Raw genomic sequence first — 26792 nt, forward strand, 5'->3', positions numbered from 1 at the left:
CATATATCCCCTTACAGTCACAAATTCTCCGTATGGGCGTGGAATATGTGGAACCCTTGTGACGCAGCGACAATCATACTATTCCTGGTCGGACTATCATTGAGGCTGCGTCCGTCTACTCAGGATATTGGAAGAGTGATATACTGTGTGGACTCCATCTACTGGTACCTGCGGATACTCAATATCCTCGGCGTCAACAAGTACTTAGGTGAACCATTATATTTTAATTTATTTATATTTCACCATAGACGTATTAACAGATTACAAGAATGTGCCGCCCTCAATGAGTCTTGAGGGCACATTTTACAATACTTATTTGTAAAATTATCTTCTTCTTCTATGATTGAGCAAAATCCCGAATAATAGATATCAAATTGTTGGGTAATATATCCAAAATTAAACAAGGTTTATTAGATTGAATTCTACATTTATTTATGTATATGTTAATACGTGACCCGTTTTGTCTTATTAGGACATTATCAAACACATTGAGTGTTTGGTAATGTCTTAATAAGACGAAACGCATCACGTTTTAACACATACATAAATAAATGAAGAGTTCAATCCAATAAACCTTGTTTAATTTTGGATATATTACCCAACAATTCAATATGGAATTCTACCAACTCTCTGTAGTTACAATAAATAGAATATCAGATAACGGATTGGTTTGTTTCCCCAGGTCCACTGGTCACCATGATGGGCAAGATGGTGAAGAATATGATATACTTTGTCGTTCTATTGCTTGTGGTGCTGATGTCCTTTGGCGTTTGTCGACAAGCCATTTTATATCCGCACAACGATGCCAGCTGGAGACTCATCCGGGAGGTTAGTTCAACCATGCAAATACTAAATTTGAAATAAATCAACCCTAAGATTTAATGAACCAATTCATGCTTTTGAATAAGCATTGTTGGCGGATGGCGCATGTTGCTCACTCCTTTCGAGAACGTCATAAATCAAAAATCGTCAATTTTCGGTTGTGCATGTTTTCGGAATGCCCAGAAAATGTACTATATCCCAACAAAAGCGGCATATTTTTAACTTAATATTTACCCGCTACAGGGCAGAAAGTGTTGTTTTTGCATTTGAAGAAAAGGTTTGTTTTATTATTTTTTTAAAAAATACTTAATATTTTTCAAATGGAGAAAAAACCTTCAGGTTTTACCTAAAAAGATCTGTTTCACAGTAAAAAGTTCAATAAGTGGCTCAGTATTTATTTTTAATACATTGTATTATATTTTTAAACTTATTTATTTTTTTACAAAAATGTTAATAATATTAGTATATAACCACTAACCGAGATTTTTATGTCTACCGGTTTCGAGACGTACCCGTCTCTTCGTCAGGACAATCACTATTCAGGTTTTACCTAAAAAGATCTGTTGCACAGAAAAAAACTTCAATTAGTGGCTTGATATTTTTTTTTAATACATGTAATTATATTTTTAAACTTTTTTTATCTTTAAAGTCTTTTGATTTATGAAGTTCTTGTAAGGAGTGAGCGATGTGTGGTATCACGCCAAACCAAACACTACTGGCGTGTTTCCACTTGTTTAAATTGCATAAGATAAACAACCCAACTGAGCTTACCAGTGATGCTTTTTATTGGAATTTATTATACAACTCTTTGATAAATTACCATATATTACATTGTTAAAGTTAGACTTTTTTATATTCTGAGTTTGTTATGTTATGGTGGGGACTGACCGGAGCCATTTCGTCGTAACGTAACACGTTACGATGTGAGCATTCTTATAGTTAGTACAGCATAAGTGCTCCATCCATAGTAGGAGCGACGCTGCAAGCGACGTTACGACGAAATGCTCCGGTCATCCCCCTTTTAGGTCTTCCTGACGTCGACTATCACTTAAGAGCACAGTCAAACCACCTATAATGTTAAGATAGGTACCGCATCATCAGAGGAAATTTTAAAAGTGGTTATTTTTTTTAAATTGTATTTTTACATTTTAACTAGAGGAAAAGTCTGAAATGAGTCATTTTAAATTAAAATACAACTTAAAAATGTTAACCCCCTACAACAGGGGTTCCCAAAGTGTACGCCGCGGCGCCCTGGTGCGCTGTAGAAAGTAAAGATGGGCGCCGTGAGTCAATCCTCTATAATTATCTGAAACCACAAATATTCTCGGGTACCTATAAAGCAACAATTTATATTTTGAGAGCTAGCATCTTTCTATCTAACTACTATTATTGTAGGTACCTGTTTCTTTAGACTGTAATATATATATGCATATGTATATAGTCATATTATCTATTCCAAATAGATCACTAAAGTAGTGCGCCGTGACAAAATACTAAACTTGTAAGTGCGCTGCGGGCTGAAAAAGATTGGGATCCCCTGCCCTACAATGTTCCCATTGAGAAACACGGTACCTGTCTCAACATTAAAAGGGGGTTTACTGTAATTGGTCCTGATCCCCGTTTCATCTTGTATATGCATCCTCTTCAAAAATCAAATATGTAGATACAATGTTGAGTTGGTTTGTATCCTATTTTGTCCCTATATTAAAGTTTGATTTTTCTTTATGTTATTTTCATGTTGTTTTTTTTTCAGTCACTCACATTTTTATTGTACTCACTTTTATAATATTTCTCTATGTATGTGTTTTTAATTTTTTTATTAATGTATTTTTCTTGTTTTTTTTTCATCTTTTGTTTTATTTTTCATTATATTTTTATTTGTCATTTTGAATTTTTCCTTATTTTAATCCTCATCTTTATCTTTATTATAATCCAGGAAATTTGTATGTGTATCAAATAATTCACCCGTGCGTGTGTGCGTGTGTGCGAATGTGAGTGCATGTGGGTGTGTGGGTGTGTGTGTGAGTGTGTATGTCCTGTAATGCGTTAATCACAAAATTTTCATCCACAAAATGAACAACAGGAAATTCTAAATTAAGTACCTTCTAAGTTACCTTTTAAATATTTATTTTATAACTGGATAAGAATATACAGTCAAAATTTACTTTTTTTATTTTTTGACTATGTAAACTCAACTAATCAAATTGTGAAAAACTCAAAAAGCAGAACCCTTGACAGCTCAAATATCAACAGAATAAACATATCAACAATTCAAGAAAAACTCAATAATTCTAAAATTCAAAACCCACAAGGTCAATGGTCGAAATTTCAATTTACGAAAATTCATAAAAATAAGGACTTAAAATAAATGTACAAAACTCAACAATTCAGAAACAATTAATTGAACAATTCAAAATTCATAACGTAAACATCATATCAGAGGCCCAAAAGGCCAATTAATATTACACTCACTCCTTTCGACAACGTCATATATCAAAAATCGTCAATTTTCAGTTGTGCACTTTTCGGAATGCCCGGAAAATGTACTATATCCCATCAAAAGCGGCATATTTTTAACTTAATATTTACTACCTACAGGGCAGAAAGTGTTGTTTTTGCATTTTGAAGAAAAGGTATTGTTTAATTATTTTTTTAAATATACTAAATATTTTTCAAATGAGAAAAAATCTTTAGGTTTTACCTTAAAAAATCTGGCTTGATATTTATTATTAATACATTTTATTATATTCTTAAATTTTAAAAACGATTTCCCTAAAAAAAAAAAAAAATTATATATGACGTTGTTGAAAGGAGTGAACGATTAGTCTAATGCACTTTCTATTGTTGACCCTAAGACTCAACCTTTTTTTGGTTCAAAAGGTTTATTAGCCCAAAAGATTGGACCTTTGGATTGATGAAAGATTGGAATCCTTAGCTGTTTTATTTTCATTACCAAAAACACTTACTTTAGATCATCTATCTTAACCAAATATTGTGTGGGGTATCAGGTATTCTTCCAGCCTTATTTCATGCTCTACGGAGAAGTGTTTGCTGACCAAATGGAAGCGGAGTGCGGAGGCAACGGGCTTCCGGCCTGCAGCGCCGGGGGCTGGGTGCCTCCGCTGGTCATGTCCACCTACCTCCTGGTGGCCAACATCCTCCTCGTCAACCTTCTCATCGCCGTCTTCAACAACATCTTCAACGAGGTCAACAGCATCTCGCACCAGGTGTGGAAAGAAGACAATGAAATGTGCTTTACTTACAGGTGGCATCTCCAGCGAGATCACCGTGGGTAAAAAATCTGACCTTAATTACTCTTTTGCAGGTTATAAAGTCAACAACATCTCACAAAAACTGTCGTTACTAACCGAAATTTCTCATTTACAGGTAGTTTAATGAGTGATAATTTACAATAACGATATCATTCTCTAATATTGATGTTTAAATGCAATGAATCTTTATATATATATTTTGAGTAAAGAAAACATTTTAAAATGTTTTTTCTTGAATATTATTTGCTGATATTTTGTGACACGTTTTAATTATTTTATGACACATTTTATACACTTTATAAAATAAATAAAACTCTTTTGTTTTTGATAAGCACCTTGTCATCTTCAGAGATGTACATATGCATCTCTGAAGATAACAAGATAGTTGTCAAAATCAGTTAAAAATATATTTTTTTATCTCATAAAATTTTACAATGTATTTGTTGCCTTTTTTGACAATACAGTCAATGTTTAGACAATGTATCACTATTGCAAAATATCACTTTGAAGACCAGTCCAGTTTTGTCTCAGAAACTTCGAAGGCAGAGGCAGACTGCAGCAGTATAATCCATTTTCTCATTTTGTTTTATTTTATGATTTTTTAAACACTGCCACATTTCAATCTACCCAGGTGTTCTATCAGCCTTACTTCATGTTGTACGGAGAGGTGTTTGCTGACGATATAGACCCGCCGTGCGACACAGACCCCGGGCTGGAGCCTTGCGAGACGGGTCGATGGATCACTCCCATAGCCATGTCCACGTACCTCTTGGTGGCCAATATCCTCCTCATCAACCTGCTGATTGCCGTCTTCAATAATATCTTCCAGGAAGTGAATGCCATCTCGCATCAGGTCAGCCGAGACGGGAGTCTAGTCTGGGCATGCGGTGGCTAGTGTTTCTCAAAACTTGTTACTAACGCAATTGCAACTGATATTAGCAACACACCACACGTTATTTTATTTCCGTTCAGGGGAAATTCAGAAAATTCAAGTGAAAGAGTTTTATGCATGTTAGCTCTTATTCTTTTGGCTCCTACGGATCGATCTGCAGCAACAAATGACACCCTCTTCGCCACACTAGTCTATTATGTGAAACCCTCATCAGCTCCACATAGGTTGAACAGCCCATGTCCTCGTATAAGTCGCAAAGATATTTGCTGCGTGGGCGTCCTGTGGCATTTGTTCCCTCGATCGTTCTCCCTATTACCAGGTGCAGGAAACCCTCCTGTCTCAACACGTAACCAATCCATTTGGTGCGTACCTTCGAGATAATTGTGAGAAGGTGCCTTCTTTCTTCGATTAATCGTGTTAGCTAAAAGGATGTATGTATAAGGCCATACATACTGTGGCTCCCAAAAAAAAACTAACTAACTAACCATCACACGGCTTTGCTGCAGGGGTAGGCAGACAGAATAGAATGCCCTACCAATCTGTCTTCGGAAACAAACTTTGCCATTCAGGCAATTTCACATACTTCCCACCGATTATTCCGACTCCTGACTTGACCACTTTCAAGTATTTCCATGGGTAATATTACCTTATCACCTCCTCTTTGCGGACCCAATGGCATAGAACGCTCTTTAATTAGCACTTTAAAACGTGTGAAATACTTCAATAAAAATAATCAGCCTTGTATTCTCCTTATCATTCATCGTAACCTTATATTCATTCGGCTCCGTAGTGTAGTTCTGCAGAATATGTTACACTCAAATTTGCTGAGAAAATCTTCCCTTCAACATGATACAGTGTTGCCACTCCACAAATCAGTATTATTTATTTAATTTCTACTAATTTTTAGTAGACTACAATCTCATTCTTATGATCTACAGATGTTTGGATCTAAAGTTTAGTTGAGTTGTTTGTGTATGTCTCTGATTGGCTTTTAAACGTTCACATCGATTGAGTAATCTGGTAGTGTTTAAATTTAGTTAGCTATAACTCAATTTGCATGACAACTAAAGTGATGTCAACATTTTGAGAAAAACTAGTGCATCTGTCAGATTAGGGAGTTTGCTGTGCTCTGTGACATAATCATGGCCTAACTATCTACTTACAGCTTGGTGGTGACTGACTTTCTGGTGGTGGGAAATTAATAATTGATTTATTTTACTGGCAGCATTTTTAACCCTAAATTACGGGACATTCGTAAGATTTAAGACGGACATATTTAATCTGTAGGGAGCATCGAGCAACACATGTAATGAATGTAGTGACAACTAGCAAGCATCCTCATTTTTTACCAATATGTTTGTAGTAAACGTTTTTGGTAAAATGTGAGTTTATCATCGTACATTTTATGACTGTCCCGTATTAAGGTGCATTGAAACAAGTCTCTTGGCCTTGGGTTAAATAAAAACATTGATTGATCAAAAATGTATTCAAAAAACCTTTCAATATTGCAGATAATTAAAAGTGATTTATTATACTTGCAACACAGACAGTAAATGTCATTTAAATATAGTATCTGTCAAAATTTTCACTCATTGTGTTTTTTTATAATTTTGAAAAAGAAAGTCTGAAATATTCTCTGAAAAATGAAACTTTTTAATTCCCCCGGAATATTATTTAGTAGTACTAAATTACATTGCTAATTTGCCTTATGTATGACAGATACATAACCTCAAAATCTCTTCAAATTTTGTTGCCATATACAATGTATTATAAAATGAAAAATTAACCCTGCTGGTACAGGTTTTACATTCTTGCTCAACTTTGATATAACCTAATCTAACCTTACCTTAAAATTGCTTCACATTTGTTGTCATATAAATAAAATTATAAATTATTATTCAATTATTTCTGAAAGGTTTTATATTTTTTCTCAATCTTGATATATCATAACCTAACCTTACTTCAAAACGGAATTACATTTTGTCGCCATATATTATAAAATGTAAAACTAACCCTGCAGAAAGATTTAACATTTTTGCTCAACTTTGTAACATATTAACTTAAAATCTAAAATGCTATTTGTATATTCTAAGCACAGAGTATGTATCGGGCAAGTTAACGTGTTATCTATGCAGTTTAGATAATTTTGTTTATTCATATTTTGACATGAAAAACATTCATATTCAACAATTCACTTTGGAATCTTTATCTAAAACTTAGGATTTAAAGTCGATGATATAAAGTTTGATAACCTCAAAATGAAAATGCTGTCCCTGTGCTTAGTATAGCATATTGGTAAATGCCATGTTTGCTTCATAACAATAACAAAACTTAAATATAACAGCAAATTTATATTAAATAGTATTCTCAATATTATTCATATTTAAAGCATTTACTTATCAACTGCTTGGAGCAAAATACTAGATCAAGATTTGTCATAAAAAAACTGACAACCCTGTATTAGAGATACATGTTGACAGTTGTGCAAAGCTTTTAAGTGAATCTCTGTAAAGTATTTATTCATTATTCCAATAGATGTCTCTATATGTTCCATATTTTAGACTATTCAAATTCGTACTAAAAATGATTATAAACAGATATGTTATAAACTTGAGTGGTTTCCTCACTCATTTTGTATGGCCGGCATCACGGGCATGGTAACAAAGATTGAGTTAACTCACATAAGGTACCTATCCAGTTAATATAAAGGTGGATACTGACCGGAGCATTTTGTTGTAACGTAACACGTTACGATGCGAGCATTCAGGCAGTCAGTACACCGAGCCGAGCGCTCCATCCATAGTTTCGGATGCTCGGTGATGCTCGCCGCGAGCGATGTTACGACGATGTCTCCACCTTTATTGCTAACCCTGGTAACCCTGACTTGTTATACTTTTTCTGATATAATTACCTTGTCTAGGTGTGGATGTTCCAACGGTTCACAGTGGTGATGGCGTATGAACAGAAGCCGGTTCTGCCGCCTCCCCTCATCGTATTGTCTCACGCGTACTTACTACTCAAGTGGCTAAAGAGAAAGGCGAGAGGTGTCCGAGAAGCGTACGACAACGGCCTTAAACTTTTCTTGGAAAAAGATGACATGGAAAGGCTTTACGACTTTGAGGAAGAATGCGTGGAGGGATACTTCAGAGAACAGGTAAATAATAAAAATAATAAATTATGATAATTTATATGGCGCCATTTTCGTAAAAAACTACCTCTAAATGAAAGGGGGCTTCACTGTGGAAAAAATGATCGTGGAAATGATTTAGCAAGCAAATGTGTTTTTAGATTTTTTCTAAATATCATCTCACTATTTCTGTCCGCCTCCATAGTGTATTGGTCAGCACGCTCGTCTACCATTCTGGAGGTCCCGGGTTCGATTCTCAGGGGGGGTCAAATAAATATAAGAGATTTTCTCACTCTAATATTTATTCAATATTACCCTGGACTGATACCTGAAGCAGAGGGCTGATCACCTTTCCTTCATGTGTTAATGATCAAGATAACACTGTGTTTATATAATGCAGTGCCCTATGCACCATTGGGGTGCGGATAAGGGTTTGAAAATTTATATTAGTCCCGCAACAGCAAAAGCACGCTCTCTAAATTTAGTGCGCTGGTTGCGAGCTGGTAATATCACATTGCCCACCGCAGTTGTTGTACCCGATCGAAGCGTGAGACGTCTATCAACCAATTCATCTGGATTACACAGCTCTTTTAGATACTCTGGAGCCATATTATGTTTTGATTTATACATGATTAGACAAAGTTTATACTCAACCCTTTTGGGAAAGCATAACAAGTGCAGTTTGTGAAGTAGTGGGGTGATGTGTCTGAATTTAGAAATTCCAAAAATCAGTCTCGCTGCTGCGTGAAAAGATTGATTTATTTATTGTTCTGAGGATCCACAGATATGCACTGTTTAAGAATTATCCTTTAAATATTATTACCCTATTGTAGTTATATTATATTGAATCCTTTCCTTTCAGGAATTCAAACTGAATCAGTCCACGGAAGAGCGAGTGAGAAACACGACAGAAAGAGTGGAGAATATGTCACAGAAATTAGAAGACATCAACCAGAAAGAAAACTTCCAAATAACTACTATGCAGGTTGGTTTACTAAATAATAAACTAAGGCTCATAGAATAACAATATAATAAAGCTTTTAATATGTGATTACTTTGTTTTAAAATATAGTTAAGTTAATATCTTTTTTTAACTTAAATAACCAGTCAACCAGTTTTGAAACAAACAGTTTTCCAAAAGTAATTAAAACTCTATTAAGCAAAAATTTAAATCATTGGCAGTTATCAGGACTTGAGTAAGAATCTCGATAAGCAATTTTTTGTGTTTAAGGTATGTTTATATGGGAAATATATAGAAATATACAGGGCTTTTTTTATAAAAAAAGGTCCCGAAATTCACTTATAAACTCCCAGAAAAGGTATTATTTCGAGAAATAAAAATTCTTTGTGTTCTGATCCACTCACATTTTTATTTAACCAACTAGTTTCGGCAACAACCTGTTGCCCTCTTCAGGGTTACATTTATTACTAATAGTAATAAATGTAATAGTAATAAATGTAACCCTGAAGAGGGCAACAGGTTGTTGCCGAAACTAGTTGGTTAAATAAAAATGTGAGTGGATCAGAACACAAAGTATTTTTATTTCTCGAAATAATATATCAATATGATCCACAAAGTTAATGCTTTCAATATTCAAAACATCCCAGAAAAGGTCCCGGAACTCAAATTATTCAAATGACATTTCAATATTCATGACAACACTATATTTTATCACTTTTACGAATCATATAAATAAAGATTGTAAGCATAAACATGGTTTCGTCTAATTAATATTAAATATAAAAAAATTTAAAAATTATCCTTGAAAAAAGGTGCTGGAACGCCGATCCATCGCGTTATATGGAGAAAAAAGCCCCAGAAATATATTTTAGTATATTGGAAAACTAAAAGTCTGTAATATGTTTCAACTTTATATTTAATTCTTCATGCAGATGTATAATAATCATTATCAATTATTGAGTCTGGATAAAATCAGCGTGATTTCTACGTTGCCCGAGATCATTCCATGATTTATATGTCTATAATAGAGATTCTTCTAGAGTTTAAGATCGATTTATGATTACTTGAAAATAGTTTGCTGAAGGCACTTCTTTCATCTTTTCTCAGGGCGTGGAGTTCAGGATCAGGAAGCTGGAAGAGCTCGGAGACCAGACCCTCAACCACCTGGCTGTGATACATCGCTTCATGGCAACCCACCCCCACATGGGGGGCCGTGGAGGCTCCTCCGATACGCTCACGGTGGACCCCCCCATGGCACCGCCCCCCAGGCATACAGACAGGTTGAGGAGGTTTAGTGAAAGATCAGATGTAAGCATCTCAACTAATTGATTACCCATTCACCTATGAATTCTCTTTTTTCAAATCTTAATTTGGATAATAAATAGTGATAATTTTTGTTTCGTGGTGTCATTTAGAGATTTGGATCATTACTAGAGTTTGAATCATATATTTCATAAATTAGAACTGTCTATCATATTCTGTTATGAATCTATCACTCCGATTTTCATCTTGGAGCTATACGTGAGAGAAATTCTTGAACCAAGCTATTTTTCTAATTATTTCACTAACAGGGCAAGAGTACCTGCTTGCCCAGTCCTGATCATTACCATATATAATCTATGTAAATAAAATACAAAGTGGAAGAGAATGAGAGGAAGATCCCCATATGATGGACAGATCAAGTTAAGTCAGCCGCAGCCACCTCGGTGGTTGAAACGCTACGTAAGAGATAACTGGAGAAGAGTCATTGCTTCCACAATGGTCACAACTCTCAGTAATGAGGAATAAGATACCATCAAGTTAGATTCACACAGCGTTTGGTGGATGATTACCAAACAAAGTTAGAGCAGAAACAAATCAAATGCCTATTTTTCCTTTCTGCATATATTTACCTATATTATTTTTGAAGCAATGTCTTCTTCTTCTTCTTCGTTATATAGATACTCAGGATCTGTTTGTGCCTCCGCCTGTTGCTCTTGGGATGTTGACTCCCGGCTATTTCTCCACCCTTTTGGAGGTCACCCTGGGGGTCTACGTCCTTCAGAGTTTCCTTGAAGGATGATACGTGGAAGTCTGTTTTCTGACATTCTGTTAACATGCTCATTCCAGTATCGCCTTCGTTGTAGTCCCCACCTCACAATATCTTCTGTGAAGCAATGTGGTCTTATATTTTGATTATGGTATAACATTGTCCAGATGAACTCGGACAGTGAAGGTGGGACCTCTATGGGAGTCCCGCGCAGGCGGCTGACGAGGGCCCTCACGGAAGCAGGCAGGCCGGACACGTTCTACGAGGATATGCCGGCCCCGCAGTTCCATGTTCCTGTCAGGGAAGAGGATGAGGATGAAGGCTCCATCGAAGAAACGAGACATTCCAGAGTAAGTTTGAAGAAACTGACATTTTTGTAAATACTTTAACCTTCTCCTACATTAAAACCCTTATTGTAACTCAAACTGCTGTGAAGAACTATCACAGCCACTATCACTTAAGAGTCTCTGAATTCTCTTTTGTAGTATTACCAATTAACTGAATCTGAGCCAGAACTAACCGTTTCACTATCGTTTTCCATTGTGAAGGGTTTTTTTTTTTTTACAAACGGTATTTTTATTATTTTTACAAAATTACTTAACTCAATTGAAAACATTACACTTTAGCTGTTATTCTCTACAGCTCTTAAAAATAGCTAGGTTAACTACTACTACTACTACGCCACACTCTTCTGTCCTGACATACACTCCTCGCCTCCTTCACATCCATACATCTAGTCATACATGCCCTCCGATTACGCAGACTTTTGACACCGCCAGATTTTAGGTTCTGATTGATCTGATCGTGCCAAATCTTTTTTGGTTGTCCTCATTCTGTTTTCCCTCTCACATTCGCTAGGTTAAAAAGACGTTAGCTTTTGAGCTAGGTTAAAAAGACGCCACACTGCCACAAATCTTACACATTTGTTGACAGTGATTACCTTAAGATCTGCTTGATCATTCTAAATAGTTCTACAACTAAATGGCTACAGGAGGAAAACCCTTGTACCCAAAGTGTTTAAATACTTATCAGTGTTAATACGTTACATACAATAATATTATCCTTTCTAGCTGGACATTCCGCACGTGACTGGCATTGGACGGCCGGCCTCCGTCTCGGGGTCGTCGGATGGGCGCGGGGCGGGCGCAGGAGGCGCGGGGGGCGCCGACACGGACCTGCTGATGCCCAAGGAGGAGGAGAACCTCACCGAGGGAGACTCCACTCCGGTGGCGCCCCCTCTGGCGCAGGCACCGCCCGCCAGCAGCGAGTCCAGAGACACAGATGATCGACAAGATGGTGCAAAACGTACGTAGAGTTAAACATCATCTTCTTCTGCTTGGCCTTATGGCCTGTTTTTAAGATGGCCTCCAGCGACGTTGATTCCCAGCTGTCAATCCATCTCTTTTGTGGTCTGCCTGGGAATCGTCTACCTTGGGGTTGGCTAATCCCAAGGTAGATGACCCCCGGGCAGACAGCACCAAATAGATTAATAACAGCTGAGAATGAACATCGCAAGAGGCTAATCTATCTTAAAAATAGGCAACAAGGCCTACACAAGGCATGGCTGTAAAGTCCAATGTGGGAGAGTCTGGATGGTTCCATTCTCCTTACATGTGCATACCATTGTCTTCTTCATTGTCTTCCCCAACTTACGACGTCTTGAATCATCAATTATGCATGTAACAACGATAATCCTGACTATTTTTTGTTGTTGTTTCGTAGTTTATGAAATTGCAATATTTAACCCTTGATTTTTTTTATATTTCAGTAGGTTCAGTGGATATGGAGAGTTTGTCAGAGGTAGTATCCCTTCGGGGAGATACTTGCGGAAGAAACACTGTCCGGAAAAGACATAACACTCGCAGGTATGATACTGATATTGTTTTATATATTTAAAAGTTAATCATTAACATGTGCTCGTATTCACAAAACATGTTAAATTTCAATTTACAATTTTTCCACTGATTATCATACCGTTTTCCGGGTCATCTGAACATTACTATCAACAAGGATATGTCCCGATACATCAAAATGAATGGAGACCCTGTATTTGATTAATAATGATTGAAATACCCTTGTCAGTTATGATCTGATCACCTCATTTGATCCTGTATTGCCAAGAATGAAAGGACTTTAGTAACTTGGAAAATTTCTTTAACAATTTATATCAAATATATGATTTTTATACCAATTTACGAGATATCGTAAGGTTTTTCACAAAATTTTGTCATCTCTACACAACTAACTTAAATATATTACTTGTTTCACGCATTGCAGAGTGTAAGTTTAAAAAATATTTATATCACATACCGCACATTACATAGAACACTTTAGAACTTTTGTATTACGCCTACCACTCTCTCTTAAAACTTTCTCTTCTCTCTCTATCGTACTCTATGGACATAAATTGACTTTATTTCCGGTTATCAAGCTCAACTGAATTTAAACTGAGTCAAAATTTAAGTACCTACTCAATTATTAAATAAAACTTCTTCATAAGATAATAGCGAAAAGTACTTACTTATAATTAGTACACGTTTTCAGTGCGTTACAGTCTGCAAATAACAATAGCTAATAGGCCATTCATTTACACCTAGAGGTGTTTAATAAATTTACTTTGACTATAGGCGTTTCTCAAATTCTCAGTTTTGGCTGATGACCGTTTATATAATATATAATATAAAACCCTTATCCGCACCCCAATGGTGCATAGGGCACTGTGTCTTATAAACGCAGTGTTATCATGATCGTTTTACTTATGAAGGAAAGGTGATCAGCCCTCCGCTTCAGGTACCAGTCCATGGTAATATTGAATAAATATTACAGTGAAAAAATCACTTATATTTATTTTTACCCCCCTTGGGAATCGAACCCGGGACCTCCAGAACGTTAGCCGAGCGTGCTGACCATTACACTACGGAGGCGGACGGATGACCGTTTAGCTTAGGATAAATATAAGCACCTGACCGGGAACATAAGATGACCCGGGTTCAAATCCTGGAGCTTAACAGTTACTTTTTCTTGCAATATGTTCAAATCATATTAAAATAGCAATTTTTTTCTATTTCATTTCTTAATATGTAAATAAAGTCAGCCAAAACCACATATTTCTTTTTTCGTCTACCAAATCAAATTTTTGTACCTATTTTTTATTTTGACTGGTACAAACACACAAATGCATATGGCTGACCAGCCAGTATTTTCAGAATTGCAACCTGGTGACCATGGATATAGTGAGAATTGCCAACCTGGAAACGTTGAGCATGGAACGGCCATGATGAATGACAGAGACAGACTTATTTCCGCCATTTTGATGTGCAACTATACACTGACAATGAATGAATAGCCGCAAAATGCATAGCTGATAGAAAACACCATAGACAAAACGGAAACTGTACCATATGCATTCGTGGAGACATTGGCCTATCTTCAGGAAGAATTTAATTAGATAGAAATTTTTAATAAACCTTCGAAACTTACATTGGCTGTGTTATTCTTCAAGCTTTATCTTTCCATTTAAATATATTTTTTAAATAAAATTTAGTTAAACAACTATTTACAATATATTTCTTTTCTTTTTCATGCGTTGCAGCGTGTAAGTTCAAACCTGCACTCTTGATATTTTATTTTCCGACCCGAGAAACCTTTATTATTTTGATTTGCACCGTTTTATAATCCACACTGAACCTACTCCCACATACACTGTGCCCACTTTGCAATTATTCCGAATATTGGCTTTACATCCCAGCTGTAGATATTATGAAAGTATTAAACGAAATGTGAATATCTGTTAGTGAAATAGGTAGACTAGATTCTTAAAATGGAGTACGTTTTTTTGATATTTTGAATAAGCCACATTTTATCAATGTATTTAAAGAGTATATTATTGCTCAGGAGCGATTTTTTTTTTCAAAATCAATTATTCAAAATAATGTTTGCGCTTATGTATTACAATCTTTATTTATATAATTAACCATTATGATAAAATATGGTATTTTAATGAATATTTAAATGATATTTGAATTTATTTTATTTTAGTAAAAACTTTAACATGAAGTGAGTTTGGGAACCTTTATTGTTTAAAAAAAACCTTGGTATTTATAAACAGCAAGTTATAGCAAGACATATATTAATTATATTACAAAGTTATGAAAAGATTTCATTATTCATGTGAATTTTAAAAACACGTGAATATTTTTACATTTCACCTCAGTGATCCAACGCATGATGGACTTAATTTTTTTTTTAAAACATGCTTTTTTTCCCGTTTGTTAGGTTGATTCCCTTTCACAGTCAAAGTTTATTTTTGATGCAAACCCCTTGTGACTAAATTAGATAGAGATGGCTTTATAGTAGGTGGAAATATGTCCCCAGATGACCTACGACATTCATATGTGGGTCTACATATTTCTATGTAAGCACCAAGCTTTGTACATGTTTGAACAATGTACCATGAAATAGATAACTGATGTTAAAATAAAATATCCCGTAATATGTAATACCTCTTGTATGCTTATACAATACCTAGGCCACTTGTTAGATACCTACAAAAATCCTTCTCTATATCGCTCACTCCTTTCAACAATGTCATAAATCAAAAAACTAGATTTTTCAGGAGATCGTTTTTAAATTTTAAAAATATAATCAAATGTAAAAAATTAATATCATGCCACTTATTGAACTTTTTGCTGTGCAACAGATCTTTTTAAGTAAAACCTGAATGTTTTTTTCTCCATTTGAATAATATTTAGTATATTATTTCGAGAAATAAAAATACTTTGTGTTTTGATCCACTCACATTTTTATGAACCAACTAGTTCTTCACTTTAGTTTTTTAACCCTGAAGAGGGCAACAACCTGTTGCCCTCTTCAGGGTTTAATTTATGACTATTATATTTCTCGAAATAATATATCAATATGATCCACAAAGTTAATGCTTTCAATATTCAAAACATGATATTTAGTATTTTTAAAAAATACATTTTCTTCAAAATGCAAAAACGACACTTTCTGCCCTATAGCGGGTAAATATTAAGTTAAAAATATGCCGCTTTTGCTAAGATATAGTACGTTTTCTGGGCATTCCGAAAACATGAAGATTTTTTATTTATGACGTTGTTGAAAGGAGTGAGCGATATATGGTTTTGTCAATATTATTCATTATACTGTCAATATTATTCGTTTTGTCGATATAATCTTTATAGCATAGTTGTGACTACCATGCTAGAGGTCCCAGGTTCGATTTCCAGATGGTCAAAAATAATATTTAAATGATCTTTCACTCTTTTTATTTAATACCACCCCGGACTGGTGCCTGAAGCGCATGATTGATCACATTGCCTCTATGTAATCAATGTTTAAGATAACATTGTGTCTGTATGATGCAGTGCCCTTTGCACCATTGGGTGCGGATAAGGGTTAGAAGAAGATATATTAATTATAAAAGTTAAATTCTTAAATCTTGTAAAATACTTTAAATATATAGTTTTTTGCTAGCACTCTCCTTATCATTCATCATTCACTTTGTGTAATACCACTTAAAAACTACTTAACGACTACCAGTTTCAGAAATCTGTTGATGGATATATCTGTAGCTTCCGGAACTAGTCGTAACAATATAATACTTAAGTGGTAAAAAACAAGTGTTTTATTTATAATTTAATCAGTCCGAGCACAAAGTGAATGACGAAACAATAAATCTGGAGTTCCTCACCAAAACATTACATTTCCATTCATTATAAACGATTTTAAGTAATCAGAAATTCTAGCTTGTAAAATTGTTACGTTTTGGTGCAATTTAATGATTTCATATTGGTTTAACACAGTATTGATCACGTTTTGCCGCAATTTTAGTTGAGATTTCGGTAGAATTCAGTAAACAGAACAAATTTGCATTTAAAGCAAGGGTGGCCAACCCGCGGCCTTACGTGCGAATATATGACGAATATATTTTTTTTAAATATCGGATCCTTTGGAATTTATTCAAAATCATATTTAAGTTATTAAAACCAATGAAGTTTTTATAATTACGTGAAATGCATATATTGTGGTGATTTATATTTCCCGTTAACTTGTAGCTCGTTGCGTTAGAGAACTCGCAGTCTGCTTGCAGCTTTATATTAAAAATAATTCGAATTTTTACATAAGTTAAGTATACTTACAAAATAATCAATAAATATGAAATTCGTTGAATTTTTTTTTATTATTATTAATTTATGTGGCCCTTAGGAAAATTTAAGGTCATCAATTCGGCCCGGGTGCGATTTGGGTTGGCCAGGCCTGATTTGAAGGATCTTTTTTGTGCAATATTGGAAATGTAACTTTTTAGTAAGGACCTCTACAAATAACATTACAAATCAGTCAGTTACATATGAAAAGCTTGAAGTTAGGTGAATGACATTGACAAAACCCGTGGCCCGACTGTTCCTTTCCGATTAGTTATGCATCAACTACCCAATATAGGTCTTCCGAGGGCTGCAGCGACATGGGGACCAGCAACCTGCTGGGAGCTGGCTCCCACTACCTGCCGAGGAGACAACATTCCCAGACTCACTCGGAGCCAGACAACTCAACTGACGCAGCTTCAGTTCATGGTGAGTTTCTTGCTCCGTCACATCTTGTACAATAAAGAAAGTCTGTGATTCTTTGTTCGATTCTGGACACAAGAACAAGGCTGAAGTAAGTAAGTTTGTGATAAAAAATAATTGAATGATGCTTTTTTTCCAGAATATTTGACGGCTCACAGTTCTCGGGCACCTCCCCGCGGGCCGAGACAGCTCCTGCTGGCGATGCACGCGGAGTATACCAGCATCACTGACGAGTTGGAGACTGTATGTGGCCTGCTATCACCACCGCGGACTCCAAGGTACACCTCGACTATAGTGATCACCTTTTAATTTTTAATACAATTATCAATTAATGTATTAATTTTAAATCAAACACAGATTTTTTGAGTCTACTAAGTTGTATTTTACTAACAAAAAACACATAAAAATATATATTGTGACAATTGTTTCGCCTTGTTAGGGCATTATCAAACGAATGTGAAGATCAAATGGACTACGGTCCTTATGCAGCTATACAATTCTAAGTGACAGTTTTAACACGTGCAGCAATAATTTATGGGAGACAATAGTAGCTAATGAGCTCTGTGTTTGATTTAAAATTAATACATAAATTAAAATGGAGTTCTACAAATTAAACGCCAAATCAATAAACAATTATCAATCTTTATTTTGTATTTTAAAAGCATTTTTAACCTTGTGGTATGGTAATATAAACACACTCCTTATTCATCATTATTTTTGTGTAATGCCACTAATTAACTACTTCACAATATGTTGTGTCCAAATTCTTGTTCATGAATTTGAGTTTCTCCACTTGGAGTTATTTTTTTATTTTGACATCTCAACATAGACACGAAGAAGTCTTAACATGAATCTCAACATGGATAAATAAAAGAGTCGCCGCTAAATAAAAGCTTTCTCGTGAAGCATCATGAGATTGATGATACGAGTATATGTATGAACATGTTCCAAAAATTATACATGTATGAGTTCCACTACTCATAGTGTGGTTGTTAATCATGGGTAGAATGGGTGAATTTTATATTTGTGTAAAGTGATCATTTAAACTAGCCTTTGATAGGTTGTTAGCCCAGTAAAAACCCAGACATTCATATTTTTCATCTATTTTAAGATGTCAAAATGTAAAAACTACTTTTTTTATCTTATTTCATTTTTTTACAAAAATGTCAATAATATTAGTATATAACCACTCATCGAGATTTTTTAAGTCTACCGGTTTCGAGACATACCCTTTTGTACATTTTGTGTAGTTTTAAGCGTGTTAATGGTGCTATGGTGGTGAAGGGTGGTATTGTTTGCATGCTGTGGTAGTGATTGTCCTGACGAAGAGATGGGTAGGTATGTCTCAAAACCGGTATACTTAAAAAATCTCGGTGAGTGGCTATATACTAATATTATTAACATTTTTTTTTTAAATAAGAAAAAATGACTAACCACAAAGTAAATGCTGTAAATATTAAAATAATATTGAGAATATCGTAGTCATACACGAGAAAGTGACCAAGTGCATTTCTTACAAAGACGTGATCATTGACTATTTGATATCTTACTAGCTTAATATTGCCCCGAAAAAAATCCCAAAGGATTTTAAAATTGGAAGTATAATATATTGACTTGTTAAAAATGACTAACTGCATTGATATTTATTTTCTCGCCTAGCAAAAGTGACTAAAGTGGCCCTCCTGAACATTTTACATTTTGTTAGTTAGCCACTTTCTCCTGTATGACTACGATATGTAAAATCTACTTCACGGCTACCGGTTTCGGAATAACAATTTCATCATCAGTCTTCGGTTGGTCTTGTGTTTTTGACTGAATTTAATGCCACGATTATTTTCTTCGCTTCTTTACAGCACGGCAGCCCGCCACCTGCTGTCGCCGCCCCACCACAACTCTCCGCAGGGCCGCAGACGCCACGCCTCGGAGATGAGCAACCCGGAGTTCGCCCTCTTCATCGAGAAGGAGCACCTCCGCGACGCCGAAGAGAACGACTACATCCTAATGGAAAACCTCATTCAGAGAAGGTTGACTCCATGTTTATGCTGTAGTTTGACACACAAACATAGGTCTTTGTATTGCAGAAGGTACAACTTTTCCCTCAATCGGTTATGGAATGTTTTCACCAATCTAGCTTAGAAATTTTCAAAAAGACCATATCTTCTCTTCACAATGTAAGTCTGGAATCATTTAACACCTTCGATCCTGATGCAACGTCAATAATCTTACGTGTACATAAGTCATTGAATATATAATATATATATATATTGTACATAAGTCCATGGTAAATAACAAATCTATCAAAGTTGTCCTCCATATTTCAAAACATACATATTACTAAAGCAAGTATGATGCATTTATGACCCGTGTCAGCCATCTTCCCATATGTGCATATTTTTATGTTTCCGTCTTCACTTTGCACGAAAATGTAACATTTTCAATTAATTTCAGCAATAAAATGTTAAATTAATGAATTGACAGTTGTGTCCCTCAAAATGTGAACTATTTTAAAATAAATGCAACTTTTCAATCACAAGAATGATTGAAATCTATATCTGTTTTGTGCTAAGGACCTGAAGTTGAGCACGAGATGAAAAACTATAAAATCATATATGTTTTACCCGTGCTGTTGTATGGTGTGGAAGGGTGGACTCTCAAAATATTCGTGATTAATAAAATATCCCGGGTGTACTGGCAGAAAACATTAACTCGAAAATATGCAATTTTGGTGGTTTTTCAAGTAAATTCAACTTTAAGTTTAATAGTGGGTGTTTTTGGGTGAATAACAGGGATTTTAGAGTTAACGTTTTTTGCCAGTAAACTCACAATATCTTCTTCTTCTAACCCTTATCTGCACCCAATGGTGCATAGGGCAGTGCATCATCTTGACGCAATGTTATCTTGATCGTTAATTATATGAAGGCAAGGTGGTCACTCCTGCGCTTCAGGGACCAGTCCAGAGTAATATTAAATAAATATTAGAGTGTAAAATTGGCTTGTCCTCGGAGTTTTTACTACCAATGCACAGCTTCCAATTGGTAAACATTCTAATTTCATAGTAACTATCACTACTTTGAGTATTACAAACATTTTCCTGTGATGTTTGACAATCACTTTCAACATCAATATTGGAGAAATATGTACAACGTGGTTAGGGTGAAAAAAAATGTATTTCTACCTTTCACTAAAAATTAGTTGAATTTTTTTTATTTGTGAATATTATTGACGAATCGGAACATTAGAAACGTGCATACAACAACACAACCTCCCAGCTCGACCATCAAAATACACTGACGTTTTGTTAATGTATTCTTCTTCTTCAAACCCTCATTCGCACCTGATGGTGCATAGGGCACTGTATCATATAAACACAGTGTTATTTTGATCGTTATCACATGAAGGAAAGGTGATCAGACCTCTACTTCATTAAGGTAATATTGAATAAATACTATTGTGAAAAAATCACCTATATTTATCTGACCCCCCCTGGGAATCAAACCCGGGACCTCCAGTACGGTATCCAAGCGTGCAGACCATCGCACTACAGAGACAGACTGAAGTATTTCAGGACTAAATTATAAAGTATATCAAGTCATTCTCTACAATTGTGACGCACTCGCTCACAAACGAAGTCACATCCTTGGAGGACCTCTTCTGGACTCCGAGAAGGTGAAGCTCCTACCACCAAGACAGGTCGTGAGTTACATGACTCATGTAGGCCTTGGCAGTGAGCTGTAATACAGAGGGAGGTCACAATAGACCTAAATGGTCGCAGTGACATAAGGGATGCAAGATCCTTTGACCCCAACAAAAAAAATTTATATCAAAGTCACTGGTCTGCCCAAAGTGTATACCCGAGTCGATATATCGATTCTGAGCACTCTTACAGATACACATTTCCGTCTTAAATAATAATGACCTGTGCATTATATCACAGTTCTACCATTCTCAGTGTGCAATGTAATTGTAGGTACGGTGACGAAGAAGACACGGGAAGTGGTGCGGGAGAGAGAGGGCTGCTGGAGGAAGAGGAAGATGAAGAGATCGGAGGGCTGAGCATGCGACGCACCACCGTGTCAGGAGCCAACATGCTCTCCGTAGACAGGGAGAGTCGAGTACTGCCGGCTAGGTAACTATGATATTTCAATTTATATTTTATTACTAGGTATTTTAACATTATGGGTGTCTCAACTTGAAACGAAGCATCTATCATTTTTATACAAAAGAAGATGGAAGTCGGGGCATGCCAGGACTTGCGACCTAGCATTTGGCTGAATGAAGTTAATCACTTTATATACTTATAAATCGTGAGTTTTCGTCCGCCTCCGTGGTGTAATGGTCAGCGTGTTTACCCACCGTGCTGGAGGTCCCAGGTTCGATTCCCAGGGGGGGTGAGAATAAATATTAGTGATTTTACACTCTAATATTTATTTAATATTACTCTGGACTGGTCCCTGAAGCGCAGGAGTGACCACCATGCCTTCATATAATTAACGATCAAGATGATGCAGTGTCCTATGTACCATTGGGTGCGGATAAGGGTTAGAAGAAGAAGATATTGTGAGTTTACTGGCAAAAAACGTTAACTGTAAAATCCCTGTTATTCTAATAAAAACACCCACTATTAAACTTAAAGTTGAATTTACTTGAAAAACCACCAAAATTGCATATTTTCGAGTTAATGTTTTCTGCCAGTACACCCGTGATATTTTATTAATCACGGATATTTTGAGAGTCCACCCTTCCACACCATACAACAGCACGGGTAAAACATATATGATTTTATAGTTTTTCATCTCGTGCTCAACTTCAGGTTCTTAGCACAAAACAGATATAGATTTCATGAAATATTGATTTGGCCTTTAATTTAATGTTTTATTCCAGACAACTGCGACGGGCGAGTGCTTTTGAGGTTAGAGAGCCACCCTCTCCGCACAGAGCCCTCGGGGTTGGCAAGAGTCTGGCGGGGACCGGGGAAACTGAACTGCTTCTCCCCGTCCCAGCCTCGCCACAGTCGCACACCTTCAGGCAGAGTTCAGGTACTCCTCGGCCACTCCACCCAACCTAACCTTACCTGACATAGCCTCACCCAACCTAACCTAACAATTATTATTTAACAACTTTCTGCATCTTGAGGATGTACGCAGCGGGTGTTCTAATGAAGTGACTGACTTCATTAGAACACCCGCTACGTCACAATGCAAACAAAGGCTCCCACACAGTTTGTGACATGGACCGAATGTTTGCATTTGCTTAAAACATAGCTTATTCTTTATACATTACTGCCATCTGTGAAAATAATTAGTCAAAATGGGAAATTTTGATCTTGGTGCCCAGTATAGTAAAATATATCTGCATCTCGCCCGCATTGCATATTGTGGTAGTCACTGATTGCTTGTGTTAGACAGTGAATATATGTACGTCCCATCATTTGTCACATTAACTACGCCTATATGACCAACTTTGTCGATATTAAACAGTATAACACACGTGTGAACAATTGTCATACAGAACTTAACCTCTTATTTTAGTCATTTGATATTACAAGGCAATTCGTATATGGGAAATGTTGTAAAGGCATATGTGTTTGCGCCTTATTGCCTATTTAGGCACATAAATTCAAATTCAAATTGATGTTTCAATAGGTAGGTAGGTACTTTCTATATTGCACCATAGCCACCGTGTTAATAACCAGAGGTATGACGTATGAAATCGTGCAGTTAAAACACGCTTATTTTACGATTTAACTGCTTGGATTTCAACATAGGAAACATCTCAACATACTTGGGATCTCAGTCCATAGAAGTCCTTTTGAGAAATTAATATTTTGTACAGGAATTTAGATTTTTTATTAAATTAAATTCAATTGGTCCATTAACTATACATAATCAAGTTGTTATGCATATAATTTTAATTAAAAATGTTTGTTTTGGGTCGGCTCTAGACTTTTAGTTAGAATGAATTTATTTTTTTATTGTTTCGACACATGGTAAGACATGATTATATTATGAATAAAACACTTTTATAAACAGTTTTATCGAACCAGTAGATGGAAGCATATGTAGCTTCCGAAACTAGTCGTAACAATATAATACTCAAGTGGTAAAAAACAAATGTCTTATTTATAATTTAATCAGGAGTTCACATGTATTTTTCTCTTTTGTTGCAGGTGAAACTAATATATCAAGCGATGTGTCTCTCTGTCAGCTGGGCAGTGAGCGCCGCCCCTCCCTTCCCCCCGCCCTCCCCCGTCCCCCCCTCCCGCTCCACGACTCCCGAGAGAACCCCCCGCAGACCCCCCCTGCCCAGCCACCCAACTCCGAGACTATGTGCTAATTCACTCTGAGACCGCTGAGACTATGTGCTAATTCACTCTGATACTGCTGATCCAAGCTGAGACTATGCGCTAATTCACTCTGAGACCGCTGGTCCAAGCTGAGACTGTGTGCTAATTCACTCTGAGACCACTGAGACTATGTGCTAATTCACTTTGATACTGCTGATCCAAGCTGAGACTATGTGCTAATTCACTCTGAGACCGCTGATCCAACCTGAGACTATGTGCTAATATGAGCTTAGCCTATGTGCTAATCCACACTACATGTCTATAAAACTTTTGATCTAAACCCAATATTATCATACAGAAGATCCAGCAATGCATACAACAACAAAAAGCCACATTTATTCACATACCTTTCGCTCCCTATTCATTTTTCAACGACCCTACTCGCTCGCCTTTTGAGGTGTGACTCGAAGCAGTTATAAATTTGTCTCTTTCTATCGTATACGAGAGAAACAAGGATGGGATGTATAAAAAGATAACAAACAGCGAACCCAATGATCAACAGTGTCAAGAATGCCGCGTCGCTTTTGCACGTCCAAACACCGCGGAGATGACTAACTCAATGTGCTTGAACAACTAATCTACACATTATTGACAGCAGACACAACAGATGAAGAAAATGGAAATTTTAAACAATCTTTTGAAGAAATTTTACAAGAATCCAACAATATCCATATTGCTATTAACAGAATATTGTCCTAATTTAACTCTTACCACTCTGTAGGCCAGACATTCTGGCCCGTATGATTCTAGTAGGCAGCTCCGTGGGCCACAATGTCTGGCGCAGGTATAACTTTAATCACTGATTTCTCTATTACCCAAGTATATTCTACCAAAAAATATTTCAGATAAATACAGTTAATCTTAATTAACATGGTCATGCAAATTGCCAGACAGAGTGTCCCAAAATTAGGGAACCAAAATATTTATTTTAATGGTAGAAGAACATCGCATTTTTTTGATCAGAGTAGCTGATCAGTTATGAGAAAAAATGGTCAGAGTGGAAAGGGTTAAAATATTAGTAACTAACAAATGCTACGTTGGCCGTTATCAGTTTAAAATACAGCAATAAGCAAGAAATGCAATCCTCAAAAACCTTACATTAACCAAGTTACCATTCCTCTTCTGGCTTCTATCCGGACTCAAGCACAGGACACCACATCAAATCAATAACGTAAAACCCAATAGACATGGGATCAGTCCTGCGCTCCAGAATCACGGATATAGCAGTAGAGTGTCCTTGATAGGAAGCAGACGAAGAAACACACTGTTTTATATAATATGCAAAGACTCTGCAAGTCACATCAAGATACAACAAGTAGCTTGACGCATGTTCTATCAAAAAGTAGACAAACTTAACTGTAGCAAATTTAATATAAACATATCTTTTGTAACATCACATTTTTTGTTATGAATCTATACACTGTACACTATAAAGGAAAGCATATATCAAAATACTTAAACATGTAAAATAGATACGTGAAAAATCATTTCCAAAGTGCACTTTTTCCATTTCAGCAATTCTACACATTTATTTGCAACAGTATAAACTCATTTTTAATGTTTAAACTTTTTAACATGAATTGTTACAAATATGTATTGATTATAATAAAATTGAAGTAAATATTGTTTAGAAACAAGCATGCAACACTTTCCACCACTACCGTAGTACTATTCGCGCACTTACACCCACACAAAATATTCATCACATGCTTTATTAGTTGTACCGAAAACTGACATGCAGTAAGGTTGTTCGTCAAAGGGATTACAAAGATATTTGGATTAATGAAAGTGGGAATTTCAGGAATGATGTTTTGGGGGGCTGAATATGAAAGATTTCCATGCCAAAGTACTCAATTTACCAGCAATTTACTCAATTTATCTTGGAATAAGTGCATTTTGAAAATATGGGTCTTAAATTTGGGATGAACCAAAAAATTCCCTCGAGATTGTAGTGAAGTATTTATGTTAGAAATTAAGCCAACTTATCTGTTTTAAAAGAATAACATATGCAAATGAACTCATATGGGACCACAATGAATGGGCGGGAAACGTAATATCACTGGAAGGCTGTACGTCTATAATAGTAAGAACGCGGGCAAGTTTTATATCATAGGATAATTATTTTACTCCACCAAATGGAAAACTGATAGATTATGATTAAGAATTGCCAATGCAAAAATGTAATGTAATAAATAACTCCAAAATTGCTTTAACCATGGAGTTGTTTCAAAAACCTTGTGAGGTGACATCTATATAGCAGTGGAGAACTGTTCCTTTTCAAATAACCAAGGTATTCTTTGCATGTAAAATTAAAGATATTTGATAAAAAACATTCTCTTTTTTTCTTTTTCATTTAATGAGCCACTGCAATACGTAAGTGGGTACAGCTATATGTCACGATTACGATGTTTTCGAAACAGTCTCGTATTGAATTTACTAACTAAGAAACGGAAATAAATATGACAAATTTCTGTTATTGTGTATAACATTTTTAAATATTTAAATCCTGTTTTACTTGGCATGCTAGTGTCAATATGTTTGTTTTTTTTAAATAATTAATGGCTAATGCTTCAAATTTCGTAGCAGTAAATAGTACTTGATTTTCATTGAATTTAAATGAGAAATTTTATTATTTTGTTGATGTGACAAATGGATATCATTTTAGGAAGGATATTCGATGGTCGCCGCAAGAGAACTCGTCCGATAATAACACGCCAGTTTTCTCAAGATCAATCTTGATTTTTACAAATATTCATGTT

The 26792-nt window shown here is 35.7% G+C and overlaps 2 protein-coding genes across 2 annotated transcripts in view; both read left to right on the forward strand.

Annotated features, from left to right (window-relative positions):
* The window catches only part of LOC148308594 (transient receptor potential cation channel trpm-like), a 255119-nt gene extending 228615 nt beyond the window's left edge, over nt 1-26504 (forward strand). The window contains exons 18-32 of the mRNA XM_088261536.1: nt 18-208; nt 683-828; nt 4726-4947; nt 7907-8140; nt 8976-9098; nt 10182-10382; nt 11271-11453; nt 12174-12408; nt 12872-12968; nt 17566-17696; nt 17830-17968; nt 19544-19714; nt 21658-21816; nt 22572-22726; nt 23857-26504. Coding sequence (XP_088117662.1) covers nt 18-208; nt 683-828; nt 4726-4947; nt 7907-8140; nt 8976-9098; nt 10182-10382; nt 11271-11453; nt 12174-12408; nt 12872-12968; nt 17566-17696; nt 17830-17968; nt 19544-19714; nt 21658-21816; nt 22572-22726; nt 23857-24023 — 2554 coding nt within the window. The 3' untranslated portion in view covers nt 24024-26504. The remainder of the gene's footprint in view (nt 1-17; nt 209-682; nt 829-4725; nt 4948-7906; nt 8141-8975; nt 9099-10181; nt 10383-11270; nt 11454-12173; nt 12409-12871; nt 12969-17565; nt 17697-17829; nt 17969-19543; nt 19715-21657; nt 21817-22571; nt 22727-23856) is intronic.
* LOC148308595 (transient receptor potential cation channel subfamily M member 3-like) lies at nt 2097-4118 on the forward strand. Its single transcript, XM_088261490.1, has 2 exons — nt 2097-2105; nt 3831-4118. Exons 1-2 carry the CDS (start codon nt 2097-2099, stop codon nt 4116-4118), a joined length of 297 nt encoding a protein of 98 aa, XP_088117616.1.
* Nucleotides 26505-26792: the final 288 nt, after the last annotated feature.

Source organism: Brachycentrus maculatus, unplaced genomic scaffold (genome assembly GCF_059751285.1).
Source record: "Brachycentrus maculatus isolate JH-2025_06_01 unplaced genomic scaffold, ASM5975128v1 h1tg000157l, whole genome shotgun sequence".
NCBI lineage: Eukaryota > Metazoa > Arthropoda > Insecta > Trichoptera > Brachycentridae > Brachycentrus > Brachycentrus maculatus.